Source organism: Dendrobium catenatum, unplaced genomic scaffold (genome assembly GCF_001605985.2).
Source record: "Dendrobium catenatum unplaced genomic scaffold, ASM160598v2 fragScaff_scaffold_151, whole genome shotgun sequence".
NCBI classification, from domain to species: domain Eukaryota; kingdom Viridiplantae; phylum Streptophyta; class Magnoliopsida; order Asparagales; family Orchidaceae; genus Dendrobium; species Dendrobium catenatum.
In genome coordinates this window covers 352,941-377,965 of record NW_021318613.1, presented here as the reverse complement: position 1 = coordinate 377,965, position 25,025 = coordinate 352,941, and the positions used below count along the sequence as shown (strand labels likewise).

General features: G+C 32.4%; 1 protein-coding gene across 1 annotated transcript; it reads left to right on the top strand.

Annotated features, from left to right (window-relative positions):
* Positions 1-5,415: 5,415 nt before the first annotated feature.
* Positions 5,416-7,766, top strand: LOC110113126 (gibberellin 2-beta-dioxygenase 2). The gene is made up of 3 exons (XM_020845561.2): positions 5,416-5,820; positions 6,666-7,047; positions 7,235-7,766. Exons 1-3 carry the CDS (start codon positions 5,438-5,440, stop codon positions 7,505-7,507), a joined length of 1,038 nt encoding a protein of 345 aa, XP_020701220.2. The 5' UTR covers positions 5,416-5,437; the 3' UTR covers positions 7,508-7,766.
* The last annotated feature ends 17,259 nt before the right edge of the window (positions 7,767-25,025 follow it).

The window sequence follows — 25,025 nt, the reverse complement described above, 5'->3', positions numbered from 1 at the left end:
GGTCGGGTTCGGGTTGACCCGGAAACCCAAAATCAACCCGTTTTGACCCATTTTTAATTAATTTAAGAGGGTTTTAAAGGATTTTTAATTAATTTAACTAAATCAATCTTGATTTATCTAAAATTAATTGAAGTAAATTTTATCTTAATTTGATTTAGATTTAAATAAATTGAATTAAATTAAAAAAAATTAATAAAATATACCCGAAGCGGGTCGGGTTCGGATTGACCCGGACCCAAAGCGGGTCGGGTTCGGGTTAGGAAAACTGACCTGTTTGCAAAAACGGGTCGAGTTGAACAGTGTCGGGTCAATTTCGAGTTGGACCCGAACCCGACCTGTGACCCGATTTTGAGAGCCCTATATAGAAGTGTATCCACTTAATGATAGGTAACTTGCATACATATTATGTTCCTTAGGGTAGATCATCTTATGTAGGCATAAATGTTTAATCTATTTAGGTGTCAACTTTGTACACTATAGTTGTTGTCCTAAACTATACATGATTATAAGACCATTTTGGTAGCTCTGAATGTGTATAATTAGGTTATCTTATTAATTTCATCTCCTTTAGTAAGAATTCCTTGAACCTCTAGGGATTATCAGTCGTACATCTTTCTAGCTTACTTCTTAGGCTTCATATGTCTAGGATTCCCTATTTCTCATCTCAGTTAGGATTACAAAACTAACTCTATATAATGTAATTCATGGTTGCTAACAGATCATCTCATAATTAGATTGTGTAGATTTCCTTCACAGTTAAGTGTTTCATGCTTGATAGCATGTGGGATGAAAAACCTACGAAATTTTGACCAAGTTTATTTCTACTTTTTACTAGGCTCGCTACCAAATCACATTCTCCTTTTAAGCCTATTGTACTCCTTTTTTAATCTTTGGTCATTTGAAGATTATTATTATATAGGCTTTTTTATATAAGGAGACAATCATCTCACTAATTTATGGTGATTTACTCTTTGATTTGTGGTAAAAGTTTGAGGATGTTGTAAGATCTCAATGAATTATCCCTAGGCACATTAATAGGAGGGGGGTGAATTGGTACTTTTTAAAATTATTGTTAGAAAAACATTTCTTATTAAAAAAATGATTTTTTAAAATAATTATGAATAAGTAATTAATCTAATGCATACGGTAGCAAATCAAGATTTAAAATATTTTTTGTTTTAAGGCGCAAATATATTAATCAAGAAGTGGAAAATTTCACCCCTTTTTAAACCACAAATTTACCTAATTACATACAATAATATATAATGAGATTCGTGCAATAAGTTCAAATTGCAGAAATAAAAAATGCAAAAATAAAAGTAGAAACAAGAAAGAGTCTGCCAGAAATTTTATAGTGGTTCGATCAACCTTGACCTACGTCCACTCCCTAGAATCCTCCTCTCTGGGTATTTCACAAATCACTTTAGTGTCTCTCCTTTAGCCCCCACAACAAGGTTGAGAAGCCCTTACAAGAATCACTTCCACCAAACCTTGTGCGGCGGAGAATCGAAAGCTATGTCACACTCCTAGTCATGGCAACGGACCTTCAATCCTTTTTCTCCCTTTAGAGAAGGCGGAGAATCTAGAATTCTTCTTCACCCTTCTAGTGATGGCAGAGAACTACAATCCTTTTTCTCCCTCTTGGAGAAAGCAAAGAATCACAATCCTTTTTTTCCCTCTTGGAGAAGGCAAAGAACCTGGAATCCTTCTTCACACTGCTGGTGATGGCAAAGAATCACAATTCTTTTTCTCCCGCTTGGAGAAGGTAGAGAACCTTAAACTCTTGAATTTGAAGCTTCTCTCCCAAAAGAATCTTTATGAATTCACCAATGCCATAGGAGGAAGGTAGGTGCAAGCTTGCCTAGAGCAATCATGTGAAACCCCTCACACTACTTCTCCCTCACACAAAACCTCTCCTTTTTTTTCCTCTCTAAACCCCAAAGCTTTTAGGAAAAGTTCTCCTTAGAGTTTCTTCAATAGCCTAAGTCTTTTGGAAAAATACTTCAAAAGGTTGCTTAAGTAGTAGGCATTAAAAAAAACCCTAATATTTCAATTTAGTTGTCTTTGTTCATATAGTATGATCTGGGATAGTATAGTACAATCAGTTTAAAAACATGACCTATCCAGTCTGATGATAATAGTCGTTCAGATGAACTATTCAATTTTAGCAAACATATCATACAGTGTATATAGTTTGATTTTGTTCTATTCATACAATACGATCATGGGGACGATTGAAAATCATCTCTGCCAATCATTCAGTATGATTCACATCATACAATATGGTTAGTGTAATACTAATAGTTCATACAGTATGATATAAATATCATAATATACAACAACTTCAAATATCAAGGTTTGTTTGGTACAATTTATGGGATGACTAAATTTCTTCTTTATTAATTATATGGTACAATCAAGATCGTACAGTATGATTAGTCATATTTAACTAAACATGATTTGATTTACTAATTATGGGGGATAATTTAAGTAAGATTTAAAATATTATATAGTACAAATACTTCAAAATTCATTTTTTAAAATTCTAACTTAATTTATCTGGCGGCTAGGGTTTCTCAAATCAAGATAAATCGTACAATACAATCTGCATCATATGGTGTAATTAGTTCATTAACATTAATGATTCAATTAGATGTTAGCCTTCTTCTTTGTATAATGGATCGTACGGTATTATTAATTTAAAAATTTGACTTCTCAAATTTTCCTCACTCCTCTATGTGTATTTGCACGATCACCAATTTTTGCATGTACCCTTACATGGCCAGACTAGAGAAATAAAAAATATAAAAAAAATTAAAATTACATACTCTTTTGATTGATATGCTGTTCTACCCAAATTTGAGTCTTCAATAATCTTGAGTGGTGTATGTTGTACCTGAAATTTTAGTTGGCACAGACAAAAATAATATCCAATATATATCTGTTCGGAGAATTAAAAAACTCAATCAATAAATTTTTTTATCATCAAAATCACAAGCAAGGGATCCTAGATTGTAACATGTCAATCGATTAACCCATCTTAAAGCATATATTATTATATTAGGATAAAAGTCTTTAAATCATTATCTTACTTTGAAGTCAACTCAAGAAAATCAAAATAAAGACATGTTTTATATATTGAGAGATTCACTTAGAGATATCTTTGATTATAATCGAAATAAATATAGTTATTTTAAGCTATTATGACTTATATATGTGGATAAGTAGGATTTTTCTTATCTTTGTTAAGTTTTAGGCTTCGTTTGGGACAACTTTCCTATTACTTTTTAAAATAGCTTTTAGTACAAGAATGTATAACCCAAAAAAAAAAATTGTACTAAAAAACTACTTTAAAAAGTAGTAAGAAAGCCATCACAAATGAAACCTTAGTTGTACAGTGAGATAATTGACTTTGATTTATTATTTACAGTCTCATAATGAGATGCGTGTCCTAGGTTTAAGGTTTTTTTAAACAAAAATTGCTCTATGTCTCATGTATAATTGTTTTAGTTAATGTTTTAGGGTCTGATGATTTATGTTTCTTTCCATAATTTTTCACTAATTTGTTCAAGAAGTTAATTGTTTCAAGGAGTTGAATGTCTTGAATTTATTATGCGTTGCCTTGTTGATTTGATAGCATATTCAAGGGTTTAGCTAACATTTTAAATAATTACAACATATAGCGATTAGAAAAAGAAAATCTTGGTGTGAAATTGCCATAATACTAAAGTTTGGAGTGAAGACCTTGATTTTGATAGTTTAATAACTTTTTGTGGTTGCTCCAAGCTTAATTTTGTTATTACAAGCCCTCTTAGTGGTGTGCTATAATTTTATGTTGTTTATATGATAGTGTTGTGCTAGTTTCTTATGAATTTTTGTTGTAATTAGTGGTGTGCTTTCTTCTTTGTTTTTTTTTTTGTTAGATTTTTATAAAGGGAGTTCCATAATTCTTGTAGTTAATCAATCCTTGGCAAAATGTATTGCTGTTGCTTGGCTTATTGGTGGTTTATTGGTATTGTAGGTTGTTAGAATATTGTGGATAGAGGCCTATTGAGTTCTTCAATAAATGTTGTTGGACAGAAGACAAAATAATTTATTGTTGAATAGAGGCTATGATGATTTGTTCAATTTATATGAATTATGATTTCTCTGTAATTGAGATGGCAGAATGCGATACAAATACATATATGTGTGAAAAGGTTAGAGTAGTTATTGCGGTAGATAAGATTACAGAGAGTCATCTTAGATGGTTTGGTCATATAAAGTGTCGGCCTTATGATGACCCAATTAGGTGACTAGATGGAGGTAGACGTAAATAGACTTAGTTAGAAAGCAGGCCAAAAGAAAATAAGAACTTAAATATCAATCTGAGCATATAATTTTTTATTTGATAGTTTTTCAACTATGCAACATTCATATATTGGATTCTTTCAAATTTTGTTAACAATTTGTAGTGTCTTTGTTTCAATAAATAATTTAATTTTTACTGTTTGATTATTGTTTTGTGAGCATAAAGAGTAGCAAAGGAGCATGTTCACTTAGATTGGAGAATAAAGTTATAGTAGCTCATCGACATGAAAACAAACCAATACAAATAAGGCATATGTGAACAATTTCGAGCACAAGGTAATTATAAACAAAGCATAAATTCAAACAGGCTGTGCACGAATAAAAACTTAGCTCACGAGGCCCGATTTGTCTACTTTAACAAAAACATTAACTTTCACAATTTAAAACTTAGCTCACGAGGTCCGATTTGTCTGCACCGCTGCTTGGAACTAGCTAGCAACAAGAGATGCTCCATGCCTAAAGATTTTCACAATTTTGAACCTCCAATCACCATAAGAGTCAATCTAATCATTATTCTATACTGCTTCAATCCATATAAATTTAAGCCATTTCCAAAACAAATCAAAATGGAAGAACATAAAAGACCAATTAAGCCTATACAAAAGCCAAACAAAGTAGACAAAGTGCTGAGAGGGGAGAGAGGTTGACATGCCACTTGTATCTCCACTATAAACCATCATCTACACATCAGAAACCACCAAGAAGAAGTCCAAAGATGACAACTTTGACAGCCTAAGCTTCAAAAACAAATTCAAGCAAATGGTCAACAGAGGAAAGTTCCTTCCTTCTTCAGGCACTTTAGATGTAAGTTGCAACATAAAATACTTGAAAGCTGAATCTAGCTAGCTCTTTAGAAAGGTGAGAAAATAGAAATATAAAGCACTTTTTCAAGTAATAATAACACTATTGGAATCTTAACATATGATCCCCCTGACCCTATCTACTTGTCTCAATTCAAACCAGCCTTTGAATGCCTCGCAACTCTATAATGGATTATGGCCTCCTTTTAGCACTATAAATGCCACCAAGACTCGTCTCTCTTCAACCTGCCATCTCTTCTTCTTCTTCCACTCTACTGTACAAAGACATGGTAGCTAACCATTTCATGCCAGAGAACAAGGAAAGCTTCGTTCATCTTGATTTGCCAGTTATAGACCTCTCTTGGAAAAGAGAGAGAGCGAGGAAGCTCATTGTGAGAGCTTTCAAGGAATTTGGTTTCTTTAAGCTGATTAACCATGGTGTTTCAAAGGATATTATTTACAATATTGAGAAGGAAAGTAAGGAATTCTTCTCATTGCCTGCCTCTGAGAAGCAAAAGGCTGGACCTCCAAATCCTATAGGATATGGAAGTAAGAAGATTGGATTCAATGGTGATACCGGCGAGCTCGAGTACCTTCTCTTCCACACAAATCCTTCTTCTATCTACCAAAGAGTTAGGACACTTAACAGGGAGGATCCTAGAAACTTCTGGTAATTAATCACATAATCTGCATATTCCTTATTGTCTTTTAATCTCCATCTTTCATGCTGAATACTGAAATCCTTAACCAGAAACAGCTATAAATTATGACCATTTAAGTTATTAGCTGTACTGTTTGGCTGAAAATCCTTTTTTATTTTTTTCAATCTATTTCCAAAGTTTGCATCTGAAGTTATTTTATATATAATTAGCCTTTCTGACGTTTCTGGTGAGATGTCACTTAGAAAATATGGTGAAATGTTATGTGGCTAGGGTGGCGACCAAAATTTATATTTTTTTATGTTTTATTTCTCTTTATATATATAACATTTCTCTCCTTCTTAGTATTAAAATCCTCAATTATAAATTGCTATAATTATAATAATTCTCTAAGTTTTTTATATGTTCCAAAGATCAATTTTATTTTTAATGATATTTTTCAAATATTTTCTTTCTTGTGATTCTGGTGAGAGGTCGCTGAGAAAATAGGGTGAAATGAATCAATTGTAAGTTTGGTGTATCAAACCCCAAAAGTTTTTGAGATCTTATGAAGAAAAACAATAGAAAAAAAGTTGAAAGTTCTAATTTTATCTCTGCAGTAAGTAATTCTTGAAAAACTAGGATTAAAAATTTAATAATGAGGACATTTCAATGTCACAATTATAAAGCCACAAGTCCTTATCAATAATGACAAAGAATGATGGCTTAATATCCCATATTTCCAAGAACACAAGATTTTCCAGTTGCATGTGGTAAACTCTGAGAGCGACAAACAAAAAATACAGTAACTGTAAGACTATAAAAACGTGAACCAATTATCACAATTGTTCTTCTCATCTTCCTCTTTGTCATGCAGTTGTGCAGTGAACAATTATGTGGAGGCCATGAAGGAGCTTGCTTGTGAAATTCTAGACATGTTAGGAGAAGGATTGGGGCTTGATGACAAGAGGACCTTTAGCAAGCTTGTAAGGGATGAAGATAGCGACTCACTTGTGAGATTAAACCACTATCCTCCCTATTATGGAAACAGTGAAGATAGATTGAGCATCTCTAAAAATAAAGATGACAAGGTTGCCAGGGTTGGATTTGGGGAGCATTCTGACCCTCAGATGTTGACAATCCTAAGATCAAATGATGTAGAAGGCTTGCAGATACAATCACCTACAAATGACAGAGTGTGGATACCAGTTAAATCAGATCCATCTGCCTTCTTCGTCAACGTTGGTGATGCACTCCAGGTTGGTCATTCTTCATAATGTTTAGGCTTCGTTTGGGACATCTTTGTTACTGCTTCTTAAAGAAGCTTTTTAAAACAAAAATTAAAATTTTTTTACTAAAAAACTGCTTTAAGAATCAGTAAGAAAGTTGTCTCAAACAAAACCTTGATTTTGACCTACTTGGGAATAATATACTCTTCTTCTACAGGCAATGACAAATGGAAGGTGTTTGAGTGTGAGACATAGGGCCATGGCCAATACTAGAAGATCAAGGCTCTCCACAATGTTCTTTGCTGCACCACCACTTCATGCTTGTATCTCTCCTTTGCCTGAGATGGTTACACTTGAGAACCCACAAAAATATAGGTCGTTCACCTGGGATGAGTACAAGAAGATAATGTACTCACTAAGACTTGCTTCAAATCGACTCAACCTCTTCCAGTTGGACTACAAGGAGGAAAACATAAAAGTAATTAGTTGACTATTATAAGTTTTAAGAGCAGAGATATAAAGGAGATATATTCATAAGGGCTTGTGTTCAATCTCTAATTTTTTCCAACAAATTTTGCTAGTTGTGAACTGATGATTAGAGAGGGATCAATTAGTTTAGTGGAATTCATTTTGTACTGTAAGTTAGAGTAGATAGGAATATGAATTCAAATTAATTATTTGTAAAATGTAATTAGGTGATTTTTTTTTTCCTATTCCAAGTCAAGGCTCTCTCCCCTTGAATGAACATTATCAAGTCAAATGAAGAAGTTGATAATAGAAGATTGCCTATGCATCCAGTATAACATAATCTACATGACAAGTAGTTCCAAATAGCAAGGTTGTGCTAGTTGATAGATGATTACTATATATTCTCTGGCAAAATTCATGGTGAACTACACAAGTAAAGGTCATGGTGAACTCTATCTAGGGGTGTAAGTGAGCCAAGCCGGCTCGCGAGCTGGCTCGAGCTGGCCCGAGCTCTACTCGTTTATAGGCTCACAAGACGAGCTTATCGAGCTCACGAGTCGAGTTCGATCTTGATGGGGCTCGGCTCGTGAGCTCGCCAGCTGGCTAGAATCATTTTAAGGTAGTTTGAGTAATTAATATTTTATTAAATTTAAATCTAAAAAAATAGATGGTTGTACCGCGGTAGTTAGTTTTTCAAAAACATATAATTTAAATAATTATTATTTTTTAAAACTTTTAGTTAGTTTTTCAAAAACATGTAGTTGTACTGTGGTAATAAGTTTTTCAACAAAATTAATTGTTGTACAAGTGTGTATGTTCCCAAGAAAAATGGTTGTCAAATGTAAATGCAATGCATTAAATGTTTTATACAAGAGAAAATAAAAAACGAGTGTATGCAGTGCCACTGGATTCGAACCGTTGGCCATTTGGTGTCAACCATGTGAACACCTTCTTTTATCCAAGGGAAAGAACAACGGATCACGTGGATTTAGGCATCTGCAGGTCCGCATGGATTGGGACCGCTAGCCTCGACTCCGGCATCTGCAATCTAGCTGGGTGGAAAATTGCGGTGGGCAAGAAACCAAAATCAAGCAGCTAGACGAGCTTGTTTTTGTGTCGCAAGTCGAGCTCAAGCTCCAATTTTAAGCTCTACTCGAATTCAAGCTCGGTATTTGACTCGCAAGTCGAGCTCGAACACCCCTTGACTCGAGCTTGACTCGACTCATTTACACCCCTAACTCTATCACATAGCTCGTAGCACCCTCTAAAATAAAAAGTTAAGATTTTTTGCATAGAAATCTTAAGTTGTGTAGAATTTATATGGTTGCATTCTCGTTTACATCATCATTTATAATAAAATTATATTGTGATGATGTCTAGTTAATATTGGATCACATTCGTATCAGAGCATGTATTCCACTAATTATAGGATTTAATATCATTATCAGGGGTAAACTAGATTGAGAGTTTTTTAAGCTCAGCCCTTCAATGTAAAGAAGAAAAAATGAGGGAAAGATAGAAGAGGATTAGTCAATCACTTAAGCAAACAACCTTGCAAATTCCCTAAAGATAATAGCCAATTAAGATGTTGAAGTCAATTAATCATACAATTGTCTAAAATGATGGATGTTTTCTTAAGAGTTTTTTAAGAGGACCTGTGTTAACTCTTTTTTTATGCGAGGTCAAAACTTTAAATCAGAATTCAATCTTGATTTTCAATTCATTGAATTCCATTTCAAATTCAAATAAAAATTCCAAATCTAAACCCCAACATCCCTTAGGACAATTATCCGTTGTTGGGGAATTTTCAAATCATTCAAAACTCTATCAAGTGACCATGAAATCATGTTTGATTAGTTCCAAGTGAAGCATAAAGAACTCATCATGCATTTTGAACATAGAGACCTTGTGACATGGGACCATCTCCAACAAGTTTCAAATGTCATTTAGAATGTGTTGGACCCAATCCCAACCCCTTGTCAAACATGTTTGACCAAGTTAACCTAGGTTGACTAAACACACCTATGTTGCAATCTGAGATCCTGAGCTTAGGATTTTGATGATAGCAAACATTATTGGATTGTTATTTCATTTCTTCTAGAACTATTATTGCATATCTTTCGTGTGAGCACTAAACATTTGAAGTACACCATGCAACAAAGGATCGACTCAAGACTTGATAAAATAGGTTTGATGTTTTTAAAAGAGTCTATATTTTCATTTTTTTTTTTATATTTCTTAAGTCAAATGTCCTGTAAAAGGTATATGCAATCTTGGAGATCGTGCAAACATAGACCACGGAGCAAAATTCTTTTTTTTTTCTGTGAAGTTTGTACTGCATGATTTGTATCATATTGTATGATCTGGATAAAATAGGAATTAATTAGAATATTTAATTAAGATAATTTAAATTTGAACTAATTATATTGTACGTTCCAAATCATACAGGACTATCACTAGAAATAAAAAACTATGCTGTCAATCATAAATTAGGTAATATTTTAAAACTTAAAAATAGAATGAATCGTCTTACACCATTAAGATCATACTAGATGATGTATTTAAATTGTGCATAATTTAATTCTATAATTAAGAAATTGAATCCAGATTAATTGAGATTTCATATTGTATTGTATGATGTCCTTATTCATACAATACGACCCAATTAGCTCTTGGGATGATATTTAATAGTCAGCCATCATACGGGACAAAAATCATATTCGATTGAATTAATCATACTATACGACCTAGATATCATATTGGACGATCAATTAAAATACTTCAACTAATTGTACAAACACTTGTTCATCGTACAGTACTAACAAGATGTATTGTACGATCAAAAATTGATAACATGAAAAATTAGATTTTTTTGGAAGCCTTGTATTTAAACTTTCTCAAGAGACTCTAGAAGTGTCTTTTGGCTATTGAGAGAATTCTGTGGGAGAGCTTTGTTAGAAATTTGTGTTCTTAAGAGATCATGGATCTTTGAGAGGAAGAGGGGGAGAAGGTGTTTATGAGGGAGAAGTAGTCTAAAGGGGATTTCACACGGTTGTTCCAAGCAAGCCTCTATCTAAGTTCTTCTATATCTTAATTTATCTTGAGGTCAGGAAGCCTCAAGGGGAAAAGTCTTCAAGGCCAAAGATCATAGGTTCTCTTCCTCATTAGGAGGGTGAAAAGGATTCCTATTTCTCTATCTAACTAGGAGGGTGAAAAGGATTCCTATTTCTCTATCTAACTAGGAGGGTGAAAAGGACTTTAGGGTTCTCTGCCTCACCATGATGAAGTTTCAAGTTCTCAGCCACGCCGTAGAAGGGTGAAATCAATTTTGTAAGGGCTTCTCCGCTTTGTTGTGGGAGCTAAAAGAAAGTCATTAAAGGTTTAGGGCAATATCTGGATAAGACTCCGAGGAGTAGACGTAGGGCAAGGTTGACCGAACTACTATAAAATTTCTGGTGTACTCTTATTTCCTTTAACACTTTTATTTTTTGAATTTTAATTCCTATAATATTATCTTCTTATAAATATTGTATAATCATATTATGATTATTTTGCATAGATTTGTGTGAGTAAAAATAAAAAAAGAAAACAAAAATATTTTCTGTTCATTTTTATAAAATAAAAATATATAAATTTTATTCGGTTCATTGCTTTTTTGCTTCCACTTGTGTTTATATTTAACATCATTTGTAACATGAAAAAGGTTTTGAAAAAAAATATTTTTAAATAACCAATTCATCCCCCACCCCCTCTTGGTGTGCCTAGAGTAGTTCAGCAAGGTTTAACAATCTCTTTTGAACTTTCAATTAGTATCAGAGCGAGTCTCTAAATTAGTGATTTAAAAATCCTTAAGAAAATGATCCATGGCACAATTTGGAAGTAGAAATATTGTGGAGGGTTATTCAATAATCCATTCAGCACTGTTTGATAATATTTCCTTTGATTTTTGAAAAATTTGTATGTCTATAGTTCTATACTCAATGGACTATCGCATATGGCATATGATTCAAGTTGGATATACACCTCAACTTGTATTATTAATAGCTTCAAGGAAGAAATTACTTTTAATGAATGGAGTTTTAAGGATACTGACTATGCACAACTTAATGAAAAATATTTAAATTGCCTTTTTTGTGTACTTAAATCGGAAGACTATATGAGAGTCTCTACCAGTATAATTGGCAAAGAAATTTGGGATAGACTATACATTACTTATGAAAGTAGAAATGAGGTTAAACAATCTCGTTTAAACTTACTATTAAATGATTATGAAATATTTTGTATGTAACTAAATGAAACTATCTATGACATGTACATAAGATTTATTAAGTTAGTGACATCTTTGCATGCCTTAGGTAGAGAACATCAAGTTTTAAAAAATGTTGGCAAAATAATTCATTGTATGCCACATAAATTTAATGCAAAGGTCACTATTATCTATGAATAGAAAGACTTAAATGTTTACTCAATTGATAATTTACTTGGCTCTCTTATTACCTATGAGCAAAATGTAAGCCAAAAATTATAGGATGTATGAGAGAAAAGGAAGGAGAAGACTATAGCACTGAAGGATGACAACTCAAACAACGATAGAATTAGATGGAAATTATGATATAATTATTTTGATGAGGCAATTCAAAGACTTCTTGAAGCGTAAATAGAAGTGTCATTTTGAAAAGGGAAAAGGTAAGGAAGGTAAATTCAATAAAAGTTCATCTTATGTAATTTATTTTCAATGCAAGAAGCCATGGCATTTAAGGTTTGATTTCCCAACCTGAAAACTCACCCTACCAAGGAGAATTGTGAAGAAAATATGAATTTTAAAAGGGAAGTAAATGATGCAAAATGCCTTCTAGGTAGACTCAGCCTCAAATTTGTCAGAACAAGAGTTGAAGGAGGAGGAATAAATAGTGCCTTATGGAAAATGATAAACTTGATTATTATGATCAAGATCAGGGATGCTCTCACAAAATACCTAGTGAAAGCATGTGGTACATGGATAGTGAGTTTTCAAAATGTATTTCTATTGGTTTGATTTTTTTTTAATATTCCAAGTCAAGGCTCTCTCCCCTTAAATGAACATTATCAAGTCAAATGAAGAAGTTGATAATATAAGATTGCCTATGCATCCAGTATAACTGAATCTACATGACAAGTAGTTCCAAATAACAAGTTTGTACTACTTGATAGATGATTATTATATTTTCTCTAGCAAATTCATGGTGAACTACATAAGTAAAGGTCTTGGTAAACTCTATCGCATAGCTCGAAGCACCCCTTAAAATATAAAGTTAAAATGTTCTGTGTAGAAATCTTAAGTTGTGTAATGTATGTGGTTGCATTTTCATCTACATCATCATTTATAATAAAACTATATTGTGATGATGCTTAGTTAATATTGGATCACATTGGTATTAAATCATGTGTTCCACTAATAGGATTTAATATCATTATTGAGGGTAAACTAGATCAAGAATTTTTCAAGGCTCAGACCTTCAATGTAAAGATGAATAAATGAGGGAAAGACCAAAATAAAGAAGATGATTACTCAATCACTTAAGAAAAGAACCTTGCAAATTCCCTAAAGATAATAGCAAATTTAGATGTTGAGTCAATCAATTATATAATTATCTAAAATGATGGATGTGTTTTAAAGAGGGCTGTGTTAACTTCATTTTTTATGTGATGTCAAAAATTTTAAATCAAAACTCAATCTTGGGTTTCAATTCATTGAACTCCTTTTCAAATTCAAATAAAAAATCCAAATCTAAACCCCAACATCTCATGGACTTTTATTAGTTGTTGTTGAATTTTCAAATCATTCAAAACCCTACCAAATGACCTTGAAATATTGTTTGATCAGTTGTAAATGAACCATAAAGAGCATAAACATGAATTTTGAACATAGAGACCTCCCCGTGACATGAATCCACCTCCAACAAGTTTCAAATGTCATTTGGAATGTGTTGGACTCAATCCCAACCCCTATTCAATCCTGATTGACCAAGTTAACCTAGGTTGAGTAAACAGACCTATGTTGCAATCCGGGATCCCAAACATAGGATTTTGATGAAGACAAATATTATTGAATTATTATTTTATTTCTTCTATTACAATTATTTCATATCTTTTGTGTAAGCACTAAATATTTTAGGTACACCATACACCATACAACACAGGATCGACTCAAGACTAGGTAGAATAAGTTTGATATTTTTAAAAGTGTATTTTATTAATTTATTTTTATGTGTCTTTGTTTGTGTTCAACTTGAAAAAAAAAATTTTGAAAAGTTTAATCTTATTTAGAGAACCTGAAATTGACTTTGAATTTTAGTTCTAAAATCAAACATCCCATCATAAAAGGTATACAACCTTAAGAGATAGAAATAAGATTTCAAAATTGGGTTAAGATTTAGAATTGTACATTCCACCTTGAATATCATAGCCAAATTTAAGAAAGAACTACATATGGCCCTGAAGAGTCAAAGTGAAGTTTGGTAAAATAAATAATTGTGATAATCTAGATGAATTATCATTAATTTTATATTCGATGTTTTATCAACAAATGACATATCTCCCTAAAAGAAGAAAATATCATTCATTATCAATTGTTCGTATATGATAATAATGATCGTCGTTGTTTTTTATTTTCTTAAAGAAGATTGATTGAGTTTTGATAAATTGGGTTTTTCAAAAAGGTGGATATGGGTTCTAAATCTCCTACAAGCACAAGCCCTCATAGTTAATTATATCATAGGAAATCGGGGTCTCTTACAAATACTATCGATTAAAATAACAGTATAAATTTTATTTAGAGATTTTTAAGGAGTGGTATCAAAGAAGGTGAATTTGGAATTTGAATAGGGATTATAATGAATTTTGAACACTTATTTTCAGAGCCAACAAAGAGACACTTTGATGTTCTAAAATAATTTAGAAGTTTCCCATCCTAAGCTAAGTGCTGGGCTTTAAGTTTTGAATTGAGAAAAATCTTTAATTTGAGCTAAATAATTTATTAAAAAATTAGGATTATATTCTTGGAGGCTGGGGTCTTATGATTCAGAATATGCCGAGGATCCTAAATCCAAATTGGACACTAAATTATAGTAGTCTAAACCTAGCTAATGTAGTACAAAACCTGGACTTATCCAAGTATAAATTGGGGAGCTAGCTAACCACATAATCGTTTAAAATCCATGAGTCCAGTCATTTTTTATGAAAGAGTGGTAGGGATGTTATTATTAAAGTTTTTTAGAATTGGGATCGACGTCTAGAGTGGATCCTAATTGACCCCTTGACTTATACTGGGTGAGAATGCTTTAAATAAAAGGACATGTGGTCTGCCATAACACGTAGTTAGGGAGGTGCCTGACAAGGAGGAGAAAATCAATAATATGCTTATGCTAACTCCCGACGATCCCGGACTTACTTCTTAGATCTTTAGAGTTTCAATGTTAACCTAAAATTCTTATCTACATTTAAGTAGAAATAGCTTTAATGTGCCCTTATGAGTCTCCACATATTCAGGCTAAAATAAAAATGACATGTAATAGCAAAGAAAAAACTAAGAAAAGTAAGCAATTCTAATAGCAATCAAAATAATCAAACATGTTAATTAATCAAATAAATTCCATAAAATAATATCCATAGATAAAATGCCCTTTTATTACAACCCAGAATTTACATAAATTAAAAGTATTCGGGCACCACTAATAATAAACTCATATTCTAAACCTATGATCAATGCAAGTTGACTTTGAGTGTGATACTCTTTATCTTCAACTCTTCGGAGTCCTTATATTCATCATATCTAGAAACCCAAATGAAAAAGAAAACTCTTCCCCTGATGGGAAAGTTATTTTTTTTCATTTTTTGTACTAAAATTATCCAAATTTGGGCTTCCAAATAGAAAAGGATTGTCCCCCTAAGGGGTATCCTTTCCTCTATGGAATCCAACTTTGGATATATGTATCCCATCTCAAATTTCAAACTTTCACAACTTGGTACTTTAAATAAATTACATCAATATTGGAAATAAAATAAAAAATTAGACTCTTTTGTAAGGTTATCCTAAACATTTAAAATAAAATAAATCCTAAGCAATTTATATATATGTGCACAATAAGAAAAAGTAATTCACACTTGACCATGCTTTTATTTATTTAGGGGATAAGCAGTAGAAGCACCTGCAAAAAATTTTATTAATTTAAATTATTATTAATTTAGCCCCTTTTTTTTTACTTGCATGAGCATTGCACCTACAAAAAAATCTATAACCAATCAGATTGGTTTCATTAAAAATAATATTATAGTTAAATTCACGGCCATCTAATAGGGATTTTATTTTTCATGGGTTAAGAGTTCAATTAGGAGAAATTAGAGGGTTTATGTGAATTTTTAGGATTTTATGTGAATTAATTATGAACTAATTAAGGCTCTAGGTCAAATATAAGGACTAATTTTGGATTCCCTAGTTGGTGGATCAAATGGCCACCAACTCTAGTGAAACTTGGGCCACGAGTTCATCTGAACGCTAAGCCAAACCCCACCAAATTTGGGCCCAAATTTAAACCTCTAAGGTGGTTAACCAAACCACCAAAGGTAACCACTAGGTTGCCTTAGAAAAATCTTAGTTCACTATCCTAAGTTTGTCGAAGGGGATGAAACCAATGGCACTAAATTCCCTATCCTAAGCATAATTAACACATAAGCAATAAAATCCTAATTATCATTTGGAATATCATTATGTTAATTTAAATTAGGGGTCAAATCATATCATATAAGTTCAAATTAAATCAAGCATGTCCTTAAAATATTTAGATAGGGGGAAGAAAATTTGGACATATCAGACACATGTCCAAATATAATTCCCCACAATATCAGGCTATGGTCAGTTCAATTTTAGGAGAAATGCCTAAAATATCCCTATAATAACTATTATAATTCACTAAGTTGCATGCAATTCACAACCTAAGACTATAGGCTTTTGAAGATCTTTCCAATGATCCTAAGAACTCCTAATTTTGTCAAGTGGATTAAGAGATATTAAATTTCAAAGAACCTTTGATTTTTTTATTTTTTTAAGAAATTAAATACTTAATTACCTAGTCGACGGTGTACTTTCCATGCGATGCTTTTTTATTGGCGATATAATGATTAGCGGCTGATTGGATAACCCAGATTAAACCCTAACCATTAGATAGAAGATTGAATGATCTAAATTTAAAGAAGCCCAAGTCGCATAATATAATTGAAACCATTGATTGGCTATGATTTCATCTTTGACCTCCTACGTATCTCCGTAACCACATGACTTCTCTAGCTTGATCCTAGCAATCCCGTCGGTGAACTTTCATGAAATTTCATAAGGAGGATTACAATGGCTAGAACTTTGAATCCAACGGTGGGATTTCATTGGATTGAAACTTCCTTTCACACTTGATTGACCTAGCTATATAGGAATCTTGGGTTAGAGTTCCCACTATGTAGAAATCCCCAACGAGTGAGTTTTTCTATCAAGAAGCTTCAAGGGATGAAGGCAAATAATTCTTCTTCAGACACCTCGGCTAGAGAACCACCAGAGATACAACTTTGAGAAAAATATGAATGGATTTCATTAGAGTTTGCTCAAACTGATAGCCAGAGAGAGCTACGAGACTAGGAAAGGGAAAAGGAATACTAGGAGGGCTCTAGGGATTGATTTCAAAATACTTGGAATGAATGAGGCACTTTGGAATGAGTTTCCCTATATAAGTCATTTTTGCGGCCATAAACAACTAAGATTGCTCTGGTGGATAACCAAATGGGTGCCAAGTGAGAGGGGAAATGTCTCCAGGGTCTTGTTAGCTCGAGCCCAATAAGCTCAGGTCCTAAAAGGCTTTGGAGGAGGCCCAAGAAAGGGGGAACCACCAGAGCTCCAATCTAATTTCTCCGACCACTGCCAACCACTATCTAGGTCGAGCTGAAGTGGAAAGGTCACTAGGAGTCTAGTGAGCTTGATGGTGAGCTCAATTGAACTTAAGGGAGCCCAATTAGATGAATAGGCTCATGTTGACCCAAACTTGGATGGTTTGAATGCAACCTGGGTCAAGCCAGGGGGTAGCTCTGGTATGGGAGATAAGTTGAGTCAAGGAGCATCTAATGCAATAGATAATTGGATTTGGTTCAACCTAAGGAAGGAATAGGATTGTGTAAAAAGTGATTTTGACCACTTTGGGCTAGCTTAAGAGTTGACCCAAGTCAATCCATGGGTTGGGTTGTCTAGGGTTAGTGAGTTTGACCTAGGGACACCCATTGGAAGTGTTAATTAAGCTTGGTGAGGCATAGGTTGGGAAATGGCTCAATCCTTAGTGGTTTTGACCACTTTGGGTTAGCCAAATTCCTAATCTAAGTTTACCCAAGGGTTGGGTCAGCCAAGAAAGGTGTGTTGGGTTATGGGGAACCCAATGCCACCATTAGCTTGATTTAGTTTGGATTAGGGGAACACTTGGCTCATAGAAAACCCCTCTTTAGAAACTTGGGTCAAACCAAATGGCTAAACCCAAGTGGTCCCATCATCCCTAAGGGTCCAATGGGCAGTCTTAGAGGTTTGAATTAGCTAGGCAAGACCATAACTAAAGGATTTGGTGGGGTTAAAGTGTGTGGGAAGTTTGGTCAAATTTTGTTGCCTTGGTCAACCAAGTCGACCTAGGGTAAAGGGTTATGTCCATTGAGTTTAAATTGACCATATGAACTCAATGGAAATGGTCTCAAGTTAAGAGGAGCTCATTTGGTTTGAAATTAATGTTTAAATCCTTAAGGGGACACTTTAGTCAACCATGATTAACTTGGTCAACCAGGTCTAACCAAAACTTGAGTCTAGGTCTAATGGATCTCAAAGGGGTTCATTGAAAGAGGGTTCAAGGGTTGGAGAGGTTGAACCATGTTGAGGCGTGGCCAAAAGTCCAAAAATTTCCTTAAAGGGCATTTTGGTCATTTTGACCTCTAGTCAACTGGGTCAAACTGTTCTAGAAAAAAAATAGTTTATTGGTCAACACCCCTTAACAAAGGTTATGGGTATGGTAAAAGCCTTGAGAGAGGTTCCAAGGTTAAAATAAATAAGGTGATATGTCCAATGGCATAGGCCATAAATATTTGAAGGTTTTGTGGCCTTTTGAAATAAATTAAGTTTATGGGGCTAGAGATCTCAGAATGAACTCAATTTGGAGGGTTGACCCTAAGGATATGCATGATTAATATGTACTTAATATATTATGAATTGAACCTCATTTGATGGGGCTTCCAGGTGATAAAAAATTCACTCATAATAGGCTTTTGGACTTAAACTTTTGGCCTTGGATATGGACTTAAGAATTTTAGGTTTGGATTAGATTTTGGACTTGGTTGACTAAGTTTAAGTTGTTGATGCCAATAAAAATCAAGTGAATGATTAGGATTAATCTGAGTATGATTGATATTTGATTGAAAGTTGACTTAGTATTGAGGATTAAGCTAGGATTTAAATGGGGTTTTTATGAGGGACTTGGGCTAAAATTTGGATGAGATCTAGATGATTTATAGGTGGATAATTATAATCCCTTAGATTACCAAAGTGAGATTTGGATTGGACTTGATAACATCATGCAAAAATGAGATCAATAGTCTTGAGTCAAATGTTCTGTAAAAGGTGTATGCAATCTTAGAGATCGTGCACATACACATCAGGGAGCAAAATTATTATTATTTTGTGAAGTTTGAATTGTATAATATATATCATATTGTATAATATAGATAAAATAGGAATAAATTAGTATATTTAATTAAGATATTTTAAATTTAAACTAATCGTACAAGATTATTAGTTGAAATCAAGAACTCTGCCGCCAATCATAAATTAGGTAAAATTTTAAAATTTAAAAATAGAGCTAATCATACTATACATTAAGATCGTATTGAACGATGCAGTTAAATTTTGTTTAATTTAATCATGTAATTAATCAATTGAATCTAGATTAATTAAGGTTTCAAATCATATTGTACGAAGTCTTAATTCACATAATATGACCCGATTAGCTCTTAGGATGATATTTAACCATCAGCCATCGTATAGGACAAAAATCCTATTCGATTGAACTAATCATACTAACAACTTTTATATCATACTGGATGATCAGTTCAAATATTTCAACTAATCGTATAGACCCTTATTCTTCGTATATTACTAATAGGATGTATTGAATTACTCATATTGTACAATCAAAAATGGCTAACTTAAAAAATTATGTTTTTTAGAAGCCTTTTATTTAAACTTCCTTAAGAGACTCTAGAAGTGTATTTTGGCTATTGAGAGAATTCTATGTGAGAGTTTTGTGAGAACTTTTCTTCTTGAGACATTATGGGGTTTTAAGAGGAAAAGGGAGATAAGGTGTGTATGAGGGAGAAGTAGTGTGAGGGGATTTCACATAGCTGCTCCAAGCAATCTTCTACCCAAGTTCCTATGTATCTTCATTGATCATGAAGGAAACCCCAAAGGAAAAATTCATCAAGACCAAAGATCATCGGTTCTCTTCCTCACTATGAGGGTGAAAAGGATTCTAGGTTCTATGCCTTACTAGGAGGGTGTAAAGGATTACGGGTTCTCTACCTCAGTAGGAGGGGGAAAGCATTCAAGTTCTCAGCCACACCGTAGAAGGGTGGAAGTGATTTTGCAAGGGCTTCTGATCTGCTTTACGGGTTCTCTACCTGACTAGGAGTGGACATAGGTCAAGGTTGATCTAACCACTATAAAATTTTAGGTGTGTTCATTTCTTTTATTTTAACACTTTTATTTTCCATATTTTAATTCATGCAATATTATATTCTTGCAAATCTGTGATAATCATATTGCTATTATTTTGGATAGATCTTTGCAAGTAAAAAAAAACAAAATTAAAAATTTAAAAATAAAAAGGAAACAAAAATATTTTTTGTTCTTTTTAATAAAATAAAAATAATAAATTTTATTTGGTTCATTGATTTTTGCTTCCACTTGTGTTTTGTTTAATACAATTCATAAAAACAAAAAGGTTTTAAAAAGAAGATTTTTAAAAACCAATTCACCCCCCTCTTGGTGTGCCTAGGGTATTTCAATGAGATTTAACAGCCTCTTCTGAACTTTTAATTTATATCAAAGCGGGTCTCTGAATTAGTGATTTAAAAATCCTTAAGAAAAAGATCCATGACACAATTTGGAAGTAGAAATACTATGGAGGGTTTATTCAATAACCCATTCACCACTGTTTGATAATATTCTCTTTGATTTTTGGAAATTTTGTATGTCTATATTTCTATAATCTATTGACTATCGCATATGACATGATTTAACTAGGATATACACCTCCATCTCATTTAATTAATGGCATCAAAGAACAAATTCCTTTTAATGAATAGAGTTTTAAGGATAGAGATTATGCACAACTTAATGTGAAATATTTAAACTATCTTTTCTATGTACTTAAATCAGAAGACTATATGAGAGTCTTTGCATGTATAATTGGTAAAGAAATTTGGGATATACTATGCATTACTTATGAAAGTACAAATGAGATTAAACAATCTTGTTTAATACTTTTGAATGATTATGAACTATTTTAGATGAAAATAAATGAGACTATCTCTGACATATACATAAGATGTACTAAGATAGTGACATCCTTACATGCCTTAGGTAGAGAAATATAAAATTTTAAAAAGGTTAGCAAAATACTTCATTATCTTCCTGATAAATTTAATGCAAAGGTCTCTACTGTCTGTGAATCAAAAGACTTAAATATTTACTCAATTGATAATTTTCTTGGCTTTCTTATTGCTTATGAGCAAAATATAAGCCAAAGATTATAGGATGCATGAGAGAAAAGGAAGGAGAAAACTGTCACAGTAAAGGATGATGACTCAAATAGTGAGAAAGTTTGATGGCAATGATGATATAGTCCTTATGATGAGGCAATTTAAAGGCTTCTTGAAATGAAAATATAAGTGTAATTTTAAAAAGGGCAAAGGTAAGAGAGGTAAATTCAATAAAAGCTTATCTGATGTAATTTAATTTTAGTGCGAGAAGCAATGGCATTTAAGGTCTGATTGTCCCAACCTAAAAACTCACCATACAAAAGAGAATTGTGAAGAAAAGATGAATTTCAAAAAGGGGAAGCAAAGGATGTAGAAGGCCTTCTAGGTAGACTCCACCTTGAATTCATCAGAATAAGAACTGGAGAAGGAGGTAACAAATATGTGTCTTATGAAAAATGATAATCCTGATAATTCTAATTAAGATCAGGGATTCTCTCATAAAATACCTAGTGAGGGTATTTGGAACATGGATAGTCGGTGTTCAAAATAGATGATGGGACACATGAAGCAATTCATCACATTAGAAGCTAGGATAGGAGGTAAGGTAACGTAGGGTGATAACACCAATAAGAAAGTGATGGGGTCAGGTATGACTAGAAATTCAAAAGGTTTTATTATTGAAAATATTTTTTTAGTAGATGGATTAAACATAACTTGCTTAGTATTAGTCAACTCAATGATAAGGGCTTTGATATAAAATTTATATCTACTAAATGCATAATTAATCTAAATGGAAAAATTATTTTAGAAGGAAAAAAGAGTAAATAATATTTACATACTTGATATGTCTTGTATTGATAATTCAAATAATCTATATTTTTAAATTATTATTGTTGAATCATTGCTATGATAATATTGACTATGTCATGCAAGCATAAAAACCTTTAAGAAGATAACTCAAAAAGATATAGTTAGAGGCATACCCAAACTAGATTTTTTTAAAAGATTGCCTATGTGATGCCTGCCAATTAGAAAAATAATCGAAGTCATCTTTACATTCCATTAAATGTATTACCACCACTGTACCACTAGAAATCTTGTATATGGATTTGTTTGGTCATATTAGTATATCCAGCTTAGGTGGGAAAATATTTGGATATGTGATTGTTGATGATTACTCAAGGTTCACGTAGTTTAGATTTTCAAGTCATAAAAATGAATCATTTGAGGATATATTGTAGAACATTCTCGACTTGGATTCAAAAAAATAGGAAGTGAGATCTCTACTATCCTAGTGATCATGGTGAAAATTTTCAAAATGATATGTTTGAATTTTTCTATAAGGATATAGATATTGAACATAACTTCTCTACCCCTAGGACCCCTCAAAAAATAAAATAATTGAAAAAAAAAAATAGAACATTAGTAGAAGCTACTGGGGCTATAATAGCTAATATTCTCTCCCTATATATTTTTGGGTAGAAATAGTAAATACTACTTGTTATATTTTGAATAGGGTGAATATTAGATCAAAATTATACATTGAGAGTTGCTTAAAGGTAGGACACCCAATCTCTCATATTTTTGTGTCTTTAGGTGTAAATGTTTCATCCTTATTAATGGAATATCTCCTCTAGAAAATTTTGATCCTAAGTTTGATGAAGGAGTCTTCTTAGGTTACCAAGTGGGTATTTAAGAATAAGATAAATTCCAGAGAAATAATTAGGAATAATGCTAGGTGTGTGGCCAAGCGTACAATCAAATTGAATGTATTGATTTTAAGGAGATATTTTCTACTGTAGCTTGACTAAAAGCCATTAGAGTTCTATTAGCTTTTGCATACTTTAGAGGTTTCAAGATATATCAGATGTATGTTAAAAGTGTCTATCTAAATAAGGTTATTAAGGAAGATGTATTTGAAAACTTGTCTTTTTTCCAACATGTGTATAAACTGAAAAAAAAAAACTTTGTATGAGTTGAAGCAAGCACCTAGGGTATGATATGAAAGGCTTAGTACATTTCTCTTTGATAGATCATTTGTTAAGGGTAGTGTAGATACCACCCTATTTTTTAAGAAATTAAAAGATTATTTTCTCATTGTTGAAATATATGTGTATGATATATTATTTGGATCAATAAATGAAAAAATTTGCAATAAATTTTTTGAAACTATAAGTAAAGAGTTTGAAATGAGTATGATAGGAGAGTTAACATATTTTATTTGATTTAGTGTGAAGCAAAGGGAAGATGATAACTTTCTCAGTCAGAGTGAGTATATTAAGGAATTATTAAATAAATATGATATAGAAGATAATAAAATAATAAATACAACAATGAGCTCAACCATTCAATTAAACAAGGATGTAGATAGAAAATCAATAGATCAGAAAAATTATAGGGGGATAATAGGATCACTTTTGTATTTAACTGATATCAGACTCTATATAATATTTACTATTTATCTCTTCAAGTCAATCCCAAAGAATCCCATATGACTGCAGTTTAGAGAATTCTTAGATAACTTATTGGCAACTAAAACTTAAATATCTTGTATCCCATGCATAGCTCTTCATTTAAAATTATAAGGTATTCAGACTCACACTTTGCAAGATGTAGAATATACATGCAATGCACTTCTTGCACTTACAAATTCGTAGGGCAATCATTATTTTCCTTATCAAATAGAAAAGAAAATTCAATAGCCATATCCATCGCTCAGGTGGAATATATAGATATAGGAAATTATGCAGTTCAATTCTAATAGCTAAAGCAATAAATCCTTGACCTTGGAGTTTATGTAGGCTCCATATAAATCATGTGTGATAATACTAGTGTTATTTGCATTTTTGAAATTCCAATTCAACATTCTCACATAAAGCATATAAATGTTAGACTTCATTTTAGTAGAGATCATGTAGCCAAAGAAGACATAAAACTGCATCATGTAGCTATTGGAAACTAACTGGCAGGCACTTTTATAAAACCTCTTAGCTATGAGACTTTCAGTACACTTAGAACTAAACTAAGTATTATTGATATCAATGCTTGAATAATAATAAGGTAAGAATATAGAAGTAATTAATATGTGCTTATTTTCTTACGTTATTTGTTTCATTTTTTATGTGTAGTTTATTATTTTTTTTTATGGTTTGTTATATGTGTGTTTGTTTATGAAATTTGCTCAGTGTATCTTCCCTCATCATCACTCAAAAAAATTGCACACATCATACTATATGATTACCATCGTATTATATAATCTTAACAGATTTACACATCACCAGTGTATAACACATCTAGCGGCTCTAATTGAATCAAGTATTGGTAGTCGTCTTATACAAATGCCTACATCATATTGTATGATATACGTGGCGCACACCATTGGACGAATTCAATTCATCTAGTATGATATTTAATAACCTATTATCCTGTATGAATAGATATTTGTACTGTATGATGTATTAGTCACATATTGTATAGACTGGCTTCTCGAGACTATTATCTTAATGAAGATTATCTAGTATGATTCTGATCGTAATGTAAAATTTGACCAAACTTTTTGACTAATCAGACTCACTGAAAAACTTCTTTTGATCATAATGTATGATCCATATTATATTGTATGATCTTCTTCATATCTATTTAAGGAGAGGGAATCAAACTTTTCAATCACACATTTCATCCTTCTCAATTTTTACCTTTTCACTCTCAGTCCTTCCTCTTTTCAAATGGCCTACAAA